Source organism: Amphiura filiformis, chromosome 1, assembly GCF_039555335.1.
Source record: "Amphiura filiformis chromosome 1, Afil_fr2py, whole genome shotgun sequence".
Classification (NCBI taxonomy): Eukaryota; Metazoa; Echinodermata; class Ophiuroidea; order Amphilepidida; family Amphiuridae; genus Amphiura; species Amphiura filiformis.
The window spans coordinates 80,270,045-80,292,016 of NC_092628.1; the positions used below are offsets into that span (position 1 = coordinate 80,270,045).

The following is a 21,972-nucleotide window of genomic DNA, read 5'->3' on the forward strand; positions in this document are numbered from 1 at the left end:
GTTCTTTTGCGTGTTACTTTTGTTTTTTAATATTTGTATTATCAAATCATTAAAACAAGAAAAAAAACCAGGAATTTACAATCAGCATTTAAACAGGAATGACTCGATTACAATTTGTAAATCAAACATTTGAATTTTTCTAGTTTTTTGGTGGTGGTATTTGCATGTTTTTCTTCTTGTATTTAAAAAAAATACCTCATTGCATGTTGCAGGTTTTTTTGTATTCAGAATATAAAAATTAAAAAACATTATTGTGCATTGCATTTTTTAGACTTGCTGCTTGAAACAAACTTGTTTTTTTCTTTGGCCAAAAGAAGAGTTGCATAAAAATGTATTCAGTAAAATGTTTTGTGATTATAAAATAGTTTTAATCTGTAAATAGACTCAATTCCACTGATTTGTGTTTGACATGTAAATTTTGGCAATATTGTAAAGAGCTACATTTATAGTACTCATATTCTATGCTGCATACCTTTTGTTGTTGAAATTATAATTGTGCCTTAATTAATGTCCTGCTTATTTTGTAATACCCAACTGTTTTCTTATCACAATGAATGTATAAGATACAATAATGTGATAAACTTTGCAAAATATTGGTTTCTGCAAAACAGATTCAACCAGAAAGCAATAATCTTGTGTGGATCTCGATGGCTATTCCAGTTAAAATCCATACACCCCTGTGGAAGACATGACCTTAATCTCCCACACAGGGAGTGTGAATTTCAAATGGGATCACCCATTCAGGTAACCCCATTTGAAATTCACATCCCCTGTCAGGGAGATTAAGGTCATGTTTTTCATATGAGGTATGGATTTCAACTGGAATAGCCCAAAAAGAGCCAGTGTTTTTCAGGTGTATGAGGTCCAGGAGGAGAAAAAAAGATTAAGAGTAGAGGATGTTATATAGAGGAATGGAAAGAAATTAAGAAAGAAAGCAAAAACAATCAACAGAAAAAACAGTGTATGGTAAAATAAATGAAAGGAATAAAAATGAGGACCAAAACATTTGAGTGTATGGAACCACTTGTCATTATTCCTGTTCTTGGCACTGACTTTGGGTTTTCTGATGAAATTGAACCCCACCTGTGGCCAGTTTGTATCAGTGAGCAGATCCAGGGAAGGGTATTGTCCCCTGGCAAAATTGGCCTACTTTCAATGATTTTAGCCCGGTAATTTAACAATTTTCAAATCCTGGAGATCCACTACTGTATGTGTCTATTACCTATCCCAGCTCCCTTGACACCTCATTAATTTTACTTGGAACAGATAATAATTGTAGCCATTACAGTCATTAGGTATTTTTGTATCTTTGGATTGACTGTCGATGCTGGCAAAAATTTGCTTGTCTTTAGGGTCTTAAAGCATTTTTTTCAAAATGGGAATTCCCTTTTTTTGTGATAAAATTTTGCAGTTTAGTTGTTCCAAAATTGCCCGAATCTGAGTTTTGATCAATCACTGCTCCACCCTTCCATAATTGTATTTAAAAACTACAACAGACTAGCTTAGTAAGAAAGACAAGAGACAACCAAATTGTTATAGATCAATCTGCTGGTATATCATATCTGCTTTTTATTTCTATATACAATGAAAGCCAGACATACATACGTACATACATACATATAATGCACCCTATACAACTTTCATTTTGTACATAACATTCATTCATGGTAAGTAAGTACATTAAAATCAATTCAGAAGGCATGTCTAGTGATTTGCAAATAACAGAATGATGACATGGTCACATTAACTATCTCATCCTCCAAGATGCAGTTCAGTAACTTGGTATGGGATCCCGCTTTAATTCCGAGAGTGTGCTTTAACAGCATCACAGTAAACAATTTCCAATTCTACCAGAATTTAAATAAAAAGTTGGATTTGATATTGGTTGTCTTTCTCATTTCTGTCCCGCTGTAAAAAATTCTCCAGACATGCGTATAAATAAATTGAATATTTATTAAGAATTGAGTCATAAATAGTTGGGCCCTGTTAGACATACACAATTGTTGACCTGCTGCTATGTCACTTTGTTTCATTATTTGAATCTAATAGTTTGTTAATTGTGCATAATGATGAGGCCAAGGACCTGTGTCCTGGAGGATGAGGTTAATATAGACATAAATAAATAAATGCTCACAGCAAATTACAAATTGAACTAAAGACTAACACAGATTGACATTGACTCATAACAAAAATTGAATTTTCAGTACTAAACAGACAAGTATTACATGTAATACTTTTGAAAATTAATATTTATGAAACACCAAAAATTGTGAAATGAGTTTTAAAACTATAAAACTTCAAATTAGGGGAAAAACATCAATGTATTTTATGCCTGAAGCACAAAATCATAATAAAATAAATAGATATGTAAAAACGAAGAGAACGACACAAAACATGGGTCATTTGATTCAGTATCTGTTATCGAAACCGGCACTTCAAAAACACAATTTCTCTCTTAAGGTCAATGTTGTTGCACCTGTCATACATCATCTTGGCTGTGACCCTTCTTGTGATGGTAGAACATTCTACTGGATTAGCCTCTCATTTTATCAAATATGATATCGTCAACCTACTAATACTATGCTAATTGCTGAAGTCATTTTTGGTAATTTTGAGAACAAAGTACAAAATATGGTTCAATTTTCTTTCTTGTCCTCTTGTCACATTAAAAACTGAAATCCAAACATCAGGTAAATTCTTAATAATGTAATTGATAGTGATTCTACACAGAATCAGAGGAGTGTCAAGACTACAGTGAGCTATTATACATATGGAATAAAGCTGTATATTACCTCCATGAAATCTTGACACAATGCAAGCTACTTCTGTGCAGATGTTATATGTGACATGATTAAGGGGAATGAGTCGGATGTCGCTAATATTGTGTTTGAGATATTGGCAAAAACAGTCTTCATATCTTTTTGTTTGATATAGTTTTCAGCCATTGAACTGCTCATAACTTGGTATCCAGATGTCCAATTTTGATGGGGTTTGTATCAAAATGTAGCATTCGTAAATTGCCAGAAATTGATGCACAAAACTTCTAATTGAAAATTGCAGACATTCTGAAAATTCCCCTTGATCATGAAGAAAGAACCAAATGTCATGTGAACAAGTTTCCATGATCAACCACTGATTCATTGCTTTCCAACAGTTTGTGACACTCGGGTTCCTGCTCTTCTTACCCTCATTGTCCCCATAATATAGATACTTATGGCGTCAATTTTCATACTCAGGTTGAGCACCCATAAGGTACTAGTATACAGTAGTACCTCCTTTGGGGATCATTTTGTATTACAATTGATAATATATAAGGTCTATCTACCTGATGATTCTACATACATGCATGTATGACTACCAGCTTCTATTGCAGGGCCGTAGCAAGCGGGGCGGTCAGGGATGCCAGGGCCGCCCCACTTTTTGAGAAATTTGTTATGCTTTTCTTTATTTCAATTTGGGCATATATTTGTAATTTGACTTCCCCACATTTGTGATGGCTGCCCCATATTTTTCAATCCTGCTACGGCCCTGTTCTATTGCATGATGAGAACTACACATGTACAAACAGGAATGTGGTCGTTGGTTGGAAACCTCTATAAGTATATATACCCATGTTAACAGTACAAGACTCAAGACATGATGAAACATAGGGTAGATTGGTTACATAACAATAACATGGCTTATCAGAATGAACAATTGGGATACTATATCAATTGCACAAGATAAGTTACAAGTCTTTGGTCAATATTTAATTTGAATTGTGCAGAACAAATTGAAATAATTTATAAATAATAGGGCATTTATGGGCTTCGTATGGGCATCAAATTACCAATATGTAACATTATCAAACCAAAATTGATTTTGAGATATACTCAAAAGTTAAGATAAAATTCAGTATATTCCTGTTTTCGGTAACATGAAACAGTCATATCTAAGAGTTGTAAGTCAAATTTCATAATTATTGTGAATAATAATCAAGACAATTAGTTAAAACAATCACTTTCGACAAATGTCTGTTTACTTGATTGAACAAACTCTCGTATAAAGACAGAATTCCCTACTTTACACCCATAGGAGCTTCAATATCTGAAGCTTACGTTGATGTTCATAAATTAAAAAAGATAATTGTGATCAAAATGGCATTTGCCGTATAGAAATGTTGTTATTAAAATTGGAAATGACAAATTAAGGTATTTCTTACTGACTTCAATGCATCATAGTATGAGCAAACACATCTCAATCTGAAGTCATTTAAAAGACTCATTGTTCCAAAGATTTGACGTTCCAAACAAAAGGTTTCCACTGACAGGAGACACATTTTACATGAGTGTCATAGACCCGTATTTAATTTGGAATAGTGGACCTGATCATTCTTACATGAAAGTCCCTGTTGTTTGAAATATCTAACCTAGGAATAACAGAATGAACTGCTTTGGGCAGATATGTAATTATGAAAGTCAAAAACTTGTCTTTAGTTTACTTTACGGTCAATAAAAACATTAAAACATACACACATGCACAAGACAATGTTCACACATTTTAGAATAACATTTCAGTGAAATAAAAACACTGCCATGGAAGACAGAAATAAATAGTGGTTCTTTGGAATGATCTAGAAAATACAAACACCACCAATATTTGCATGCTATGTTCAAATACATTGTATTATTATTATTCGCATATAGCAGCCTATTTACTGTGTAATATTATTGATGATAAGTGAATTTCAATATTACTTTTTGTACATATTAAATCTTTTTTGACGGAATGGTACACACCACCACAGCTGCATTGCTTATGATATTTACCATGTCTCAATGTACACCCGTGTATTCGATCCAGAAACTAAATGGACAAATAATATTATTTCTATCTTGTAGGGTCTAAACCCAACATGATTGTCCATTTTGTTCCAAGATAATGTATATAATTCACAATAATAACACATTGATACCACCAATCTTGTCATATAGACCTATACTTTTTATTAGACTTATATTTCTTTTAGGCTATATGATAGCTTGATACTGGCCAAAACCACGTAAGAAATTACACAGAAATTTTCAGAGGGCAAACAATATACTGAGAGTATGTTTGCCTCTGAAAATTCCCTAATGAACTTTAAAAGATAGTATTATCCCACTATTGCATACTGGTTGAAATGAGCAAAAGCTCTATGTTTATAAATATCTGTGAATGCAGCCTAAATTACCCTGTTCCGTGAGGCAGCGTTACAATCACATAAATTGGTATGTGTTATCTCAAGTGTAGACAAACATACAAAGGCAGCACTTTAGTATGTGCCCATAACAGGTATACCAACCCTTGCTGGGACAAAGTGATATAAGTCTGTATGACAAGACTGGTCTTATCTTACCCATATTTTATTTGTGCTGAAAAATATTTATTCACAGATTACATCAACTTTCAGATGAAACAGGCTATTCCATTTAAAATCCACACTACCCCTGTGGAAGATTTAGTTAAGGTCTCCCACAGAGGGAGTATGAGTTTTGAATAGAATAGACAATCGTGTAACTTCCGTTTGAAATACTCACTCCAGTTGTGGAATATATTGGTACAGCCATATTACAGGGGGAGTATGGGTTTCAAAATGATCAACCCTGACCAATTATATTTGAAAAACATACTCCCTCCCGGGAAAATATTTCCAAAATCTTCCACAGGAGTAGTGTGGATTTTAAATGGAATGGCCCAATTTGGTGGTAAGAGTCTATATAATATCTTTACACATTGAAAACTTGGTATTGAGACACAGACACTTACTATACATGTACAGTCAGTACTATAAAAGACAACACATCTCGGAGGGAAGTGTTTCTAGAAAGTATCACATGTCTAGTGTACTATGTGCATATAATACCTAAATGGAATGATTCTGCAATTTTAATACAAACATCACTGCCATCAAAACCATTTCACGTGGGTTACAGTCCAATTTTTTCCTTAAAAAGCACCAATGTTTTTCTTTTCTTTTGTTGTGTGCAGTATGGTTTTATCTATATATCAAATGCACATCCATTTGGTTTTTCAAAATAATTGCCGCTAAATTTCACTGTCTTGATTTCTGACTGATCCACAAGTGTATACACTGCCTATGGAAGTGACTACACTACAAGATTCCTTTTGCTGCCAGCCCCAGAGGTACATTGCTGCCCAGCTACTTCATTGGTACTGTAGAGTACCTGTGTGCGTACTTCTGTGTACATGTACACACATTGGAATCGCATGCACAATACACACACTGGTACCGGACTGGTTATGCACTGGTACTGTAGTGTAGCCACAGAGTAGCTGGGCAGCAGTGTACCTCTGGGGTCAGCAGCTAAAGGAATCTGACAGTGTAGGTCTAATCTTATCACTCATAATTTGAATATATAATGCAATAAGCATGTGGCACAAACTTTTTCAATATTAAAGTTGCATGACCAGCCAGAAAAGTTTGGTGATTTCTGAAAGTAAAATTTGGTGATTTGTTTAAGTAAAACTTCAATAAATAAAAGAAAATAACACATTTGCACATAATCATGACTTTCACAAAAAGCAGTAAATATAAGATAGTACCACGATATAATATGACTGCAAAGAGTGGTAAATCTCACAAATTGTGAGAAATTGAAAACAGTGATGCAATAAATTTGGTAATAAAGTATGGGGATCATACCCTTATTGTCATGTGCTTGTTGAAATTCAGAGCTACACAAATTCCTCTTCTGGTGCTTTTGATGAGTTGATATAATTTATCATGGTGTTAAAACTTGCCAAGTGGAAAAATTGAAATGCTGACTGCATAGTAATTACACTGTAGTCAAATATGGGTAAAGCATTAACAACTATAAGCTTAAGATATGCCTAAACATGCCCTGTTTGATAAGTGAAGTTCTGTAGCTCAATACTGGTAACAAATCACATGACAGTGTGGGTGATTATTTCCCTAATCCAGATTACAGAACAATGCCGATCTCATTTTCCAAAATGCATAAAAACACCACTTTTTTGAACTTTTTAACAAAACATTTTTTGTGCCTTAAAAAATTTAACACAATCAGTATTTCTACCATTAAGGATATGGCTGAATATCGTTTTCAAAGTTTCACTTGGAAAATCAGATCAATAATATTCTGGAATTGTGAGTATACATACCAGTATCTTGATACACTATTAAATAAATATAAATCCAGCATCACTGTTGGTGCATAATTAAAAAAGCAATTTTGATGTTCATATTTTATAGAATGCAACAAAATGGCAAAAAACTGTGGTCCAGTCACAAAGCTTTTAAAAAGTGCAGTATAATTATAATTTGGTGGGGAAAAATAAATATATAAAATCATCCTTTTTTGTTTCACATTAGTCTTTCTATACATATAAATTGTGAAGGCTTTGATTACGAGTCCAATTCAAGAGGACAAATTGGAAATTTGTCAATAATTAAACAGTGGTTAGGGAATAAACTATAACACCAACATGATCCAATTTTATTTTTCTTACAAAAATAGCAGCATAAGCATAATACAATTTGATTTTCATTTTCATAATAAATACAATAGTTCATACAAACTAATAAATTAATTGACCGAGGATTACTGAAAGATCCGTGGTTGAACACTCATCATATAATCACTCAGTCATTACTCTGTTACTCTTATATACTCTGTCTAGGCTGAGGTAACAAGTAATTCCACTGAATCAATTGCTTTGACTATCAATTCACACAGTGTAACACACATTCATTGAGCATGTTTATCATTGTACTGCAATACAAGTTTATATGATGTGAATTTACTTCAAACTCCAGGCCAGACTTAGTATACTTTTCTTCTTCCCACATGACACCGTTGCCATAGGGATGGCACATTATACGGTACCTTCTCACATTTTGAAGCAACCCCAACTCCAGTGAATAAACCAATCAAGACTCCTATTAAAAATTCAAATCAGGCATGGGTACATAAATATCCTTATACTTTGGAAACTGCTTCAAGTAAACACTTCCTTGAAGTGAAAAATGTTCGCTTGTCAATGCTGAGAGATCAAATTACATATCTTGCTTGATTCATTCTTTATTCAATCAAAGTTTATGATTCTTTCTTATGTGACAGCATGAGATGTGTCAGTTCAAGATAGCTCATGTGTATTTTATGAATCACAATCGTGTAATGTACCTTTATGCAATTTGTACTTGAATCTACTGCCCTATGTGTTCTTTGATGACCTTTATGATCTGAGCCCTCAACTGGCCTGGTCAGATTAGTGCATTAAGGGAAAAAGCCCTTTTCCAGGAACAAATTTGTTCTAGTTAGAGTAAAACGGACCAATTTACCATACTTTGTCACCATTTGCATCCAGATTTTACCTGATAACTTCTTGTGCATGGTTGACTCTTGCCACCCTGTTCCACCTCATTGGCCATGCACCTCGCAGTGGTTATCCCCTGACCCTATCCAAAAGGACCAATTTACCATACTTTGTTACCATTTGCATCCAGATTTTACCTGATAACTTCTTGTGCATGGTTGACTCTTGCCACCCTGTTCCACCTCATTGGCCATGCACCTCGCAGTGGTTATCCCCTGACCCTATCCAAAAGGACCAATTTACCATACTTTGTTACCATTTGCATCCAGATTTTACCTGATAACTTCTTGTGCATGGTTGACTCTTGCCACCCTGTTCCACCTCATTGGCCATGCACCTTGCAGTGGTTATCCCCTGAACCCTAATCCACCTCTCTGACCATGCCCCTGACCTCACCTGGCCTAGCCCTAATCCACCTCTTTGACTAGGCTAGGCCTTCAGCCCTAATCCACCTCTCTGACTAGGCTAGGCCTTCAGCCCATATCCACCTCTCTGTCCAGCTTGCATTTATCAATCTGGATCAATTCATTAACCCTCTAGGTTCTACTACAGTGACTAAACACATAGTATATATATTCAATAAACAAAATGGAAGGCCACTGAACACATTTGCACTTGTTATTATAATAAATGAACCAAAAATGGCAGTTTTCTTACATTCAGCAGAGCTTGATCATAATATGATATGATACACCAACCTTAATGACTATGAGGCGTAGTACTAAATCACACATTTGTTTTGCCAAATTAGACACATTTTGCAAATAACTTCCAAGATTTTTGTGTTGATCAGCATAATCAAACAAAAGAAATATAATGTTGATATCCTTTTGGATAAGTGTAATATTGTCATTAGGTCTTGTACTTCTGAATTAATTTCAAAAGTATTTCTAACAAATATTGTCTGTTGAGTTGTTTGCTCTTACAATCCCATTGTGAATTAAAACAATGAGTGTAATTTGACAAAACAATGGCTTATTAAGAGACACCTCACTTTGAGCATGAGACAACCTGGTCTTACACTTGCTCAGTTTATATAATAGAACAAAAATAATAGAATTGTTTCAGTGAGCAAAAACAGTAATTCCAGAGTAAAATGTGGAATGTGAATTCAGAACTTCTCCCTGTACAAATGTACTGTATATACTTTGTAGCAGACCAGGTTGCCATGGATATTCTACCAAATATAAGTCTAGGCTTGGGTAAAGATTCATCATGATGAATACTTCATATAAGTCAATATGCTACACGTATAGCCAATTAAATTACAAGTAAATGATTCATATGAGGCAATGAATTATAGACCTGAGCATGATGAGAGAGTGAAATTATCAAAAAACAATTAAAATATAATTTGTTAATTGGAAAAAAGTAGCAATCGTGAGTTTTCAATTAGCTAATTAATGCAAATTATTATTGTGCATAAATGGCAGCCAAATACATGGAACTTTTTTTTAATTAGCAAAATTACCGTAGTATTTGAATATAAATTGATTGTTCGAGAAGAATAACATTGTTCTGCTTGTATTTTGGAGAAAACATTAGATATTTGCACTGTTTTTATTACTTCTATTCATAAGAGTTAACATTATTATATTCTTTTCAATCAGCCATTTAGTGCAATCTTTCCCTAATTTAATTATTTAGATACCCATACTCCTTAAATTTAATCTTTGGAGAATAATTTGAGTAACAGAAGAAGCAATATTAAAAAACTTTTGGTAAGGAAAATGCCCAGTCAGGACATATTATCCCTTACTGCTAGTAAATTTACATCATCACATGATAACTTGACAAATATCAAAATTCAGTTGAAGTTTCATAGACAAAATTTGTAGGTTTTTCCATGACATTTTCTCAAGTTTAGTAAAAATTTGGTTAATTTATTTAGTTTTTTGTTTATTATCACCACCCAATTTCTTAAACAAAGCTTTTCCCTTGGATAAGAATCCTTTCTTCTTCTTGCCATGATCCATGCTCTCCATCAGGAAATCTGATTGGTCAAATCCGCCTGTGGTTACGACCTCTCCGCTCGGGAGCTTGTACGGGAGCGTTGTTTCCCCGTTTTGCTGTTGTTGCTGTTGCTGCTGCTGCTGCTGTTGTTGCTGCGACTGTGGTGCTCTTTGATGCTGTAAATAATATATATACAAATAGTTGGCTGTTAATATACAATTTCAATTCTTTTCACAATCAGCTTACTATAACAGTGTTTCTAATTCCTTTACAGAGGCATCAACCAACAGTGTTTAAATGCTCAAAATAGTACTTCATTGTTGGGTGCTGATGTCCACACCATTGTTAGCGTGTAGAAGGGGCATACAATGAACATTTGCTTAGCTCTATGCTTAATCAGCCAAAATCAAGCTATTAAAAAAGAGGTGATTTAATGAGGGCCTCGCTGTTACACACCTGCCCTACGACATCTGTACAACTTTACTGAAGTGGCAAATTAAAACACAGCAAGTTTGATATTTCTTCATCAAGGATGCCAGTTGCGGAATTAGAAGCACTCATTTTAAGTGTGCATGGTACATTGCAGTTTTCCTTTTCTGCATCAATCATGTGTATTTCAATCAAAATAAAGAAAATTGTACATGCAGGGTTAAGTGAAAATGTCATTATACCTACCTGACAAAATTGTCAAAACTCGAATTGTAAAAAAATTAAAACATAACAAATTGCCAAAAAAATCAAATATTATAATAATAAAGGTAAACATAATATTTGGAAAAGCAAATAAAACTGATATTTAAAGAAAACCGCCTTCATTTGCAGCATAGGTTGACAGCCGTGTGTGGGTTACAAATGCTGGTGATCCTCCATCGTAAAGCAAAGATCATAATTATTGTTTCCGATTATTAAACCTTTTTATAACTAAGGTAACTATTTTAATTGAGCACAATTCAATACCAATTGCATTTAATTCAATGAGATGATGATTCTACCCATGTCACAACCAATCATCAATTATCTATTATTCTGAACAAATTTCTGAATAAATATCACATCATAATTTATACCACTTCTGTGAGTATGCCGTCGGTTATCACAGTATCGGTGCAGCCAGTCCCTGTGTGAGTGATCAAGCTTTCGTCAGATATGTGTCACCGTCTTCATCAGTCCTGATGAAGTCAGACACATCTGATGAAAGCTCCAACACTCACACAAGGATCTGCTGCACCAGTACTGTGATAACCGACGGCATACTCGTATAAATACTATAACTTATTATGAATTCCTGTCGAGAAAACCTATCTACTTATTTAAAATATCACATCAATTCTTTGTTTATTTTTAGCATGGCAGTGATGTTTATGGTATAAATACACTTGATAATGCCTACTCACCGCTTGGTGTCACAAGTGTAATACCTGATTGATTAAAAATATTTACTCATTTAAATTTGTTGTTGCAACCCATCACCTTTGAGACTGAGACTGACATCATAATATGATAATACTAAAATCACTGTTCAATGTAAATTTAAAAAAATACTCCCAAGAGTTCCCAATAGTCTAAATTACCAAACATCCAAACATGCACCTTTAAACTATATTGTCTATTTTAGTACTCCCAAATTCCAACTATATGGTAAGCATTGCCTAAAAGTTAATAACTTATGGCTATTAATTCACCAAACTATATATATAGTGCAGCTAATCTTGTGCCCAATGCTGACAATCAGAATCAATGTTTGGCACCAGCAAACAACATAATTTAAATTTTGAACATTCAAATTGTGTTGATAATATCTGAATCTTTTAAATGTGACCATAACCAGTGGGACTAATAGCAATACCATTCCCTCCAATTGGGCTGTTCAGATTAAAACCATACACCCTATGGAAGACATGGCCTTAATCTTCCACATAGGGGGTAAGAATATTACATGGGGTTACATGATTCCATTCAAAATTCACACTCCCTGTGTGGAAGATTAAGGTCATGTCTTCCATAGGGGGTGTATGGATTTCAACTGGAATAGAGGGTATGCAATACGACGTCACTCATAACAGAGTCATCCTCATTTAAATAAAATTCTGTCCTCCATAAGGTACCACGGGAAAATTTGCATGATAATATAATAAAACGTGTGATAGATATGAATGGTTGTGGAATCGATCTAGAGACCTGTCCCTCTGTCATCTTAAGTTATCTTAGAACTGTCCTCCGGCATGGCTGCCATTTCAATTGTTATACCGTTTTGGTTGGTTTATTGCATACACTCTATAGTCCAATGACTCATCACACACGAGACCATGAGATATTTGACCAGGAGAATTTCAACAAGGTGTATAAATGGGCTATTCCATTTAAAATCCACACAACCCCTGTGAAGATTTAGCTAAAGTCTTCCATGGAGGGAGTATGAGTTTCAAATAGAATAGGCAATTGGGTAACTTCCATTTGAAATACTCACTCCAGTTGTGGAAGATTAAGCTAAACCCATAATACAGGGGAAGTATGAGTTTCAAAATGGTTAAGCCTGACCAATTACATTTGAAAAAATATACTCCTCCTGTAGTAGATATGTCCAAAATCTTCCACAGGGGTAGTGTGGATTTCAACTGGAATAGCCCAATGCCACTGATTCTGAGACCCATGGTGTAAGTGAATTTAATATATATTTGTGTGTTAACATTATTATGTTTTATGCCAGAATACAAATATATTAAGTAAGTTTAGCTTATTACCATATTGAACGTTTAATTAATTTGTTAATGCTATTAGTTATGTATATTTTGACAACATTATGTACTTAGTTAATTGCTTACTGCCTTAATAATTACTACTGTTAACATATCTGCTACAACTGATACCTTTATATAATATATAATAATTAGGCCCACAAAGCAAGTAAGTCAAGTTATTCTAACTTTAAGTACAACTGCTAAAAGTGATTAAATTATACACCATGAATTATTAGCATTAATAGCCCAAATGTGAAATAAAATAAATATTCCCCTATTTTTTTTTATATGTATGATATTTAATCTATAAGTATGAAACTGACCATGACATCACCATGTCAACAAACCTGTACATAAATGGTTGATTCTATGCCTATCTACGTTTCACCACGACACATGCAACATTGACATACTCTGTGCAAAGAAAGGCAAAGTCAAATTTTAAGTTCACTGCAAACAAAGTAAAACAGAAGTGGTCTGCAGATGAAACCTTGCGGGACACAGCAGCATACGTATAGGCAGCAGTTTTATTTGCAAAAATAAAAAATGACAGATTTTACTTTGCACAATTTGTACTAGCTATGTTGAAAGATTAGATATGTGTAATTAATAGCAGATTTGAAATGAGAGAAAAATTATTTTAAAAGAAACTGCAAGTCTGGATGAGACTTTGTGGCTGTCAGCAGTGTTTTACCTATTTCACTACAAAACAAAGCATGATTAGAAGAAATCAAAGTGGTCTGCAGATTAAGCTATGGGACATACGGCAATGTGTTTGTATGGTAAGTAAAAGAAAACTCATGATAGATGAACGCATGCAAAGAATTTATAACAAGGACACACTTTCTGCATTTTGTACAAATTGTTTAGTTGTGTAGACATCTGATGGCAATTTAACTTTGAAACTGATAAATTACTGACACAGTCTTAGTTTGCAGATATGGCTTGACCCCCTGAGCACTACCTGCCGATCTAACATTGCCTCTGATTGGTCAATTACATGATATCTTCATTTTATTCACCAATCAGAATGGAGCTTTGCAAATAATTCACCCCAATTTTTTTTGTGTGGTGAAATTATTCTAACAATATTGCTGATTGGTCAAATTGATAATGAAAACTTCTTTTTGACCAATCGGCAGGTAGTTCTAATGGTGTTAAACAAATCCTCTTGATCAATCATGAAGATAGTGTGAACTGTGGTTTTGATTTGAAGCAGCACACAATGAATGGTATTACAAACATAATCTCTTATAGCTTATGAAAGCAAATATGTAGCAAGTTCAATTATTTTCCTCCCAATTTTCTTTTCTTAACAATATAAGATCTAGTATTTTTTCTTTCTTTCATTACAACTTGTCCAACTATATATCATTTTGATGCATTCGAGCAAATCTTTGAACTTGCATACTTTCATTGTTCTATAGACAATATCAACATGCACAACATAAAAATGTTTCAAAACTAGGTAAAGCTATTCTTAAAATCATGAGCTGTGTACATATTTTGCTACAAGAAAGCATAGACATTGTTTGATCTTTGTATAAATCAGCCATACACTGCCTTACTTCCGGTGTGCTGTTACAGAGCAGATTCAAACAATTTCAAACATCAGCACAACTTTTTTTTGTAAGCGATCAATTTCAGATCAGTAATATTGATGTGCAGTCAAACATGTTAGCACAGCTCTTCAATTTTTTTTAAATTTTTGTGATTTTTAAAAAAAAAGTCTTAAATAAATGTGAAAGTTTCATGCAGATGATTACAACAACATAATGATGATTCAAGAAAAATGTGACAAAATAGAGAAAGTGTTTAACCCTGCTGCTTTAGTCATGGGTTAGTAGTGAGTAGAGTCTTACCGAACCCGTTTCGGCTGATTGGTGGAATATGGCAAGCAAATGACAAAAAAATAAATGGAAATGATAACAAAGAAAAAAAGAACCAATGAGCATGCATTTGTTCACAGCCAATTGGGGGCGCCATGTCTTGACGACACATACTTAGACATGCAGTGCGATTTTTGTATGAAGTAGTGATTGCAACATATCAAAAAGAGCAGGCTGCATGATAATGATGTGATGTATAACATGAGTGTTTATGAACTATGCCCTCTATTCGAACATCTTATAGCAATGCAAAGTTCAGAAAAACTCTTGGTATACAATTTGTGTGAATGAACCTTGCCTTCTTTGATTACAACCAGAGTTCTGCACTGTATTTTAGCAGGGCAAAGTTCAAGAAAGCTGTTCGGATGTGCGCAATGATTCGCAGTAATTGATAGAATATACAGTGTATTCATACAACTAGTCATTCAGATTTATGCTCATTTTTTAGCCTCTCATATTGATTGAGTTCTCCAAAATTACATAGTGCATTCACTCTGTACCAAGTACTTCTGTGTAGCATGTGTACAGTGGATATCATTTTGCCCCAAACCACTGCCTTTGCACAGGGCTCATATCTCCACTTTGATTTGTATATATCCAAAAACATCACTGCAGACAGAGGTACATTTGATACTCTTTTCCAAACAGACTTAGCACCCATGATTAATAATGTGAAACAGGTCTTTTATTTCCAACGCATGATGAATCTCAACTAACATGCATGCAAAAGGTTAGTAAGAGTCAATTTTTTTAATTATTTGATAAATTTTTGATTTTTTTTTAAAGGGATGACTGGTGATTCTGAACAAACTGCATATGGAAGAAAATTTGCTGTGTTTCTTGTACTCATTGATAAAATGATAATGAAACATGGAACAAGCTGGAAAATGATACACTCTCATCATAAATGCACAGTTCAGTGGTACACAAACAAATTAGGTACACTTCAATGAATGATAAGCGGAAGTACTACAACTTCAGAGTCACAGTTCAATGTTTGTGTATCAAAAGCAACAATGTCATTATGGATGAGAGTGAACTACTTCATAATAATGTGACATAGTTCATCTATATACAATGTGTCAGGTTTGAACAAATGAAAGCACATAAAATATTTACAACAAATACTTTAAATTTTAATTTTTAAAAATTACTATTGGATCAATATTAAGCTAAACAAATTATTTTACAATCTTTATTACTATGTTCAACATTTCTCTTTTCTAATTGACCATGAGTCAACACAAATTTTACAAATATTATTTTTAATTTGATGTTTTACACACCTGTGCCTGCTGTCTGCCCTCTTGACCATGTCTGGGAGTTCCCCCACGTTCTCTGTCATGATCTTGAGATTTCAATGATGAATGACTACCTCTGGAATGCGTAGGACTGTTGTACTGCTGTAAGTAGTCTTCACGTCTGTCTCCTCGATCTAGTCTGTCTCTGTCTACTAATCTGTCTCTGTCTGCTAATCTGTCTCTCTCCAGTCTTTCTCTGTCTCTCCTTTCAATTTCTGTCTCAGGATAGTCTTCAAGAAAGTTTGATGGAACAAGACCTCTCTCTCCACCAAGTTCACCCTATAGGAGCAGATAAATATCAACATAAATATAAGTGACAGAAGCAGGGGGGCGGCATTTCATGGGGGGACATCCACCCTAAGAATCCGAATAAAAGAACAAATAAAGCAACAATTCCCCCATACATCTTTCTTTTTAGCCCGAAAAACACCATATTTTGGACCAAAATAGGGTAAGTCGAATGGCCTATTAAATAGCAAAACTCACCTTCATTTTGGGTTACAATAGTCCAAAATTGACTTTTCTTGCACATTTTTGTGCACAATGTTGAAGTAAAACAAGAAAGAAAAAAGTTTGCCACCATAAATTTTAATGCTTTCGCTGCCACCGTAATGGAGTGGAAGAAAACTTAGCAATCCAGCCTTTGAGTATGGAATGAGTACCTCGCTTAAACCAGAAGCTTAAATTACTGCACAATTACAGGCACCAGCATTGGATTAAAGTGAAATATGCATGTGATATACTCACTATAAAGAAGCCATCATCATCCATTTCACCGTATATCAATATGACATCTCCCTGAATAAATGGCAACTCAGAATCAACATCCAAGTTTGGTGATAACTCCCGAGGGTCATAGTCAAAAAGCGCCCTCATTCTTCTGGCTCGTGCATCAGGTGGGATTTGCAGATTTGCACCATTGATGGGACTATTGTAAAGATGACCTGTTCCATAAAACAGAATTATCAAATAGTTAACAATAAGTTAACTACAAAATATGCAAGTGCATAAGGGCTCATATTGAAATTCCCTTACACAGGAAGGTGTGCGCCATCCTGCAGCTTTCCTGTGCTAGCCTTCTTTTGTTAAAATCCTGGGCAGGGTGTATCACTGATGCATATAATCCATCCGTTTTATGACCGAGCTTTCCTGAGGCGCGCGCTTAGCAAGGGGAATCCTGCCTTCTTTCTGTGTGAAAACGTGGTAGGGTATTTCAATATGAGCCCTAAATATTGTATAATTGTACTTGTGCACAGTTTTGCGTACTATATGCTGTGCGTTCCCATCTTGCAGGATTGATTCATTTTTCTTAAAGGTGGGAGCATTGACATTGGTAAAATTTTCCAACATTTTTGGTATTTTCTTTGTTATAAAAAAAATAGCAAAAATTGCAGAAATTCTTTGTTGTGTATGAAATAGGTTAATAAATGCAGATCCCAATGCACTCCCTGCAGCGATCATTCATTGAACGCATCAACATCTTAGCGCATGTGCATTATTGATACCGAGTCCAATTTCTCTCTTAACAAGTGATACGCATTTACTGAAATACAAATTAATGCAAAATTATATTGAATGAAAAACTTTCCACAGGTACTCGTCTAAGTTTGTTAGCTAAGGAAATGCATCAGTTTAACTCTTTTATTATAGACATCATTCTTCTTCTTTTGATTGTATATGTGACGGAAATGGAGACTTAAATCTTACTCCGATAAAGACAAAAATACTCTCTTAACAATCCATAAACAAATCTATGCACGATACAATCTGTGCCACTTACCAGGACTACTTATACTTGTATTCAAACTGCTACTTAAGTTTCTATCGTCAAGTGAGCCTTGGAAATCCCCTGTCCTCTTCTGTGAACTGTGTGGACTTAATGGTGGTGCTGTTGATGAGTCAGGAGGCGCTACTTCCTCCACCATGTTGTATGGTACAAACCCTCTAGAGCCATTCAGCTCACCCATGAAGAAACCATCAGCATCTTTATCGCCATGAACCTGCATGATAGCATTAGGGTTGAAGAGTTGATATCTCAATTAAATGGAAGTGTGTAGGGTGTGGGGTGGGTGTGGAGGATGTGTGTGATATATCTGCACAATGGCATATTGAATGTGGGGAGTTTGTATGTGGGGCATGTTTGCATCCGCATTTAAACTGTGTGGGTGCGTATATTACACACATACTAACTGGGAGCTTTATCGCAACCATGGAACTCCACAGTTGGAGATAAAAAACAGTGTCTTTGAACAAGAGAGGGTGGTATAACATCCCCCATTTGGGAATATGAACACCTCAACAGAAAGTCCATTGTGTAGGGGTGTGGGGTGTGTGTGTGAAACTCCACAGTGTTGGAAACTCACACAAACTCCACATTTGGGGGGAGGTCATACCAGATGGGGTGTGTGTGGGAGGAGGGGGTTGTGAGCGGAAATATGCACAATCGTCGGCACCTGAATGTGTGTGGGGGTGTTCACATCTGTATGCATCGGAAAGCTGAAGGAGGTTAAAGTGAAATAATGTCCTGAAAACATTTAAAATTTTCTACATATATATGTTGCATAACAAAGCTTTACCTTCATGACGTCTCCTTCTCTGAACCCAAGTTCCTCATCGGCAGCATCCTTGTTAGGTGAATCCTCATACGGATCATATGTATATAAAGCAACAAAATATCTCACAGTAGAGTCATCATATAATTCATCATATTCATCCTCATCATCATAGGTATCCTCAGTCCTAGAGTTTGATCTGGAATGTGATGAGGGATGTCTCCTCCTTTCGCTGTGTGATTTGGAACTATGTGTTAAACTTTGAGAAGTACTGTGTGATACACTTTGAGATACACTCTGAGATACACTCTGTGATACACTCTGTGATACACTCTGCGAGGTGAAGTCACTCTCTCTAGTTCTGCTTATCTCGTCGTGTAAGCTTCTTGAACGAGATGATGTTCTTGATTCATGTGTCCTTGATTCATGAGGCTCACTATGTGAGTTCTGACCACTAGAGGTCGCTGATGAGTGAGTGGGTAATGAGCGGGTATGTTTGACTTCTGGATGACCGTGAGGGTTTGGCTGCCGTGGAGATTTGAACGCCCTTTGCTTGAGTTTGTCATTTGTGATTTCTAAGGTAAGAAAAAATTCAGTAAAATTGTATATTTATTTTACATTATAGGTTAAAAGAAATAAATATTTAATAAATACACATTTCATAAATATTTAGGAAATACACTGGATTTCATAAATATTTAGGAAATACACTGGATGAATATTCATCTCATGAGCCGGGAAATTTTGCAATTTTATAATCCTACAAACAATGCCAACATATTTTCACATATTGTTAAATGTAATACAATCATTGTTAAGACATACTGTGAAATTAACTTACTTCTGGTAGTAGACAAGCAGGTTCTTTATCTGTTTTTCAATCGCATTTGATTGATTTTTTTAATAGTCCAAATTTGACTTAATTTTATTCCATTCAACGCATGCATTGTTTGATTGACTGATTCCATTTAATAAATGCAGGGGAAAAAAGTTAACAAACTGTAGAAGATAATACTAGATACACATGAGATGTCAAATGTGATGATAAAAATCAGGACAGCTCATAAAAGCCTACAAATATGATGGAAGTCCTCAGTTAAGCATCTATATGCATAGCAGATAAACCAGCTCGGAGCTTGCACAGTATTTGCGCTGTGTAAAAAATGTTTTAGCACTTAAGCATATTTTTTGGTCGTAATGTTTTCACAGCACTTGGAAAAGTGCTGTGAAATATTTCATATTACAATATTTCATATTGAAATATTTCATATTACAATATTTCATATTGAAATATTACAATATTTCATATTGTGTTAGAGGTTACCATTTTTTGAAATATGGTCAAGTCAATTGATTCTCTTACCTATTTGAGGCACACCCCCAGAATTAGATGCAGCTTTCATTGGTACAGGTTCTACTACAGCATTATGAGGTGACTGCTCTGACTCACGATCAAAATCTCGCTGTTGTCGGATAATTGGAATTGGTACAGCCTTGTCAGGTTTATTGAGTTGCTCCACTTCTGGATCTGTATCGAATTCCGATTCCCTAGTAGCGTAATTTTTGAGTGTCTCGCGAATCTTCTTCCTCTCATCCGTCTCTGTTCTAGATCGTTTGCCTTCGCTGTTTTCACTCAGGCCTGGTAGACTTGCATCACCAAACTCTGACGCATCCTCCTCCTCTTCTGCTATGTCAGATAACTCGGATCTGTCACTGTCTGAGCCGTAATCATCGCCACGGTATGGACGGACATCAACTTTCTGTAACATAAGAGTTTGTCGGAATAAAAAATTAGTGTTGTAAAACAATAGAGTAATCTGTTACAACATTCAGCAAGAACATTACAACATACAAAATGTTATCTAAACATGACAAATAATATGTTCACAGGTATTCATCTCATTTACTTTGTACTCTCTTCTTATACAATGAAGAAGGGAAGCGACGAGAATTTGGCCGAAGCGGGATTAGAACCAGCGACCTCTGGTTTGCAAGATCAGTGCTCTACCATCTGAGCTATACAGCCCTATGATGGACAGTGATCCCAATTGTAATTGCAATTACCAATATCTTTACTGGTCAGAGCCATGAAACTGTGCTATTGTGTGGCCGAGGATCACACCCAATTTATGATACATCTCAGGAAGCTTATAGTTGTTTACTCTTCTTATATAGTTACACAAACTTGGAGAAACTGGCATATAATACTAAGTGAGGGAAAAAAATTCAGGACCTGCAAGAAATTGATCCAGGCTCTCTAGATTTCCAGTTGAGAGATTTTAATCTAACAATGACAAAAGTGATTTAAAAATCACTTGCCATTTCACTGACTCATAATTTTACTTGTAGATTTAGGCAGGTAATGATTATCTTCTTTAAATAATAAATATCACTTTTCAAAGCTTTAAACATGGGACAAATCCTTACTTGAATTACTGAAGGAAAAAACCGAACAAGGATCTAATATATGAAAGCAATAGATAAGACCAGCAATAGTAAAGCTATGACCACATCCATCAAACAATAATAACATTTGACAATACTAACAAACAACAAACAACACCAGACCCACCTTCTCTTTACCCTCTTTGTCATTGTTAGTAGATGCTGTGCTTTCAGAGGAACTCTTCTATAACGTAAAGACAAAGACAAGACAAACAATTAAATCACATTCAGCAGAAAGATGCCAAGTGAAAGAGTAGCAGTGGTTAAGGTTCTACAATGGTGAAAAATTGCAATTGGATACAACAACATAAAGTTCCATTTTACAACACAACATTTTTTTTCAAGACAGCTTAAGTGTTTACATTTTAGGGTACAAACAATGCTATACCCACTTTCATGTCTCAACATGTCATTGAAATTTGATGTAAGGAGTGACCAAATTAGTGTACATGTTCATGTATGAGTACGGCTGATTGTTTTATTTCTTCCAATTTCTTCACCAGCTTAGCAACTGCTCATTACTTGTTGGGTTGATAAAAGCTGGACAAACTAAGAAACTGTTCCTAAGTCTTCTTTTGAATTATGCCTTTATGGTATATATATTTTACAGCTATTCTCATTGGCACTTGTGACTAATACATTTAGCCTGGTTTGTAACTTTGTTTGTTAGATTATTTGCTCATACAACAGTATTTTCCCAAATCAATGAGAACAA

The 21,972-nt window shown here is 34.9% G+C and overlaps 1 protein-coding gene and 1 non-coding gene across 2 annotated transcripts in view; both read right to left on the reverse strand.

Moving 5' to 3' along the window:
- Positions 1-1,511: 1,511 nt before the first annotated feature.
- The window catches only part of LOC140154337 (RIMS-binding protein 2-like), a 150,741-nt gene continuing 130,280 nt past the window's right edge, over positions 1,512-21,972 (reverse strand). The window contains 7 exon segments of the mRNA XM_072176910.1: positions 1,512-10,508; positions 16,246-16,539; positions 17,008-17,204; positions 18,041-18,260; positions 18,837-19,387; positions 20,176-20,572; positions 21,385-21,441. Coding sequence (XP_072033011.1) covers positions 10,263-10,508; positions 16,246-16,539; positions 17,008-17,204; positions 18,041-18,260; positions 18,837-19,387; positions 20,176-20,572; positions 21,385-21,441 — 1,962 coding nt within the window. The 3' untranslated portion in view covers positions 1,512-10,262.
- On the reverse strand, positions 20,766-20,838 carry Trnaa-ugc (transfer RNA alanine (anticodon UGC)). Its single transcript has one exon. It is a non-coding gene; the product is annotated as a tRNA-Ala (tRNA).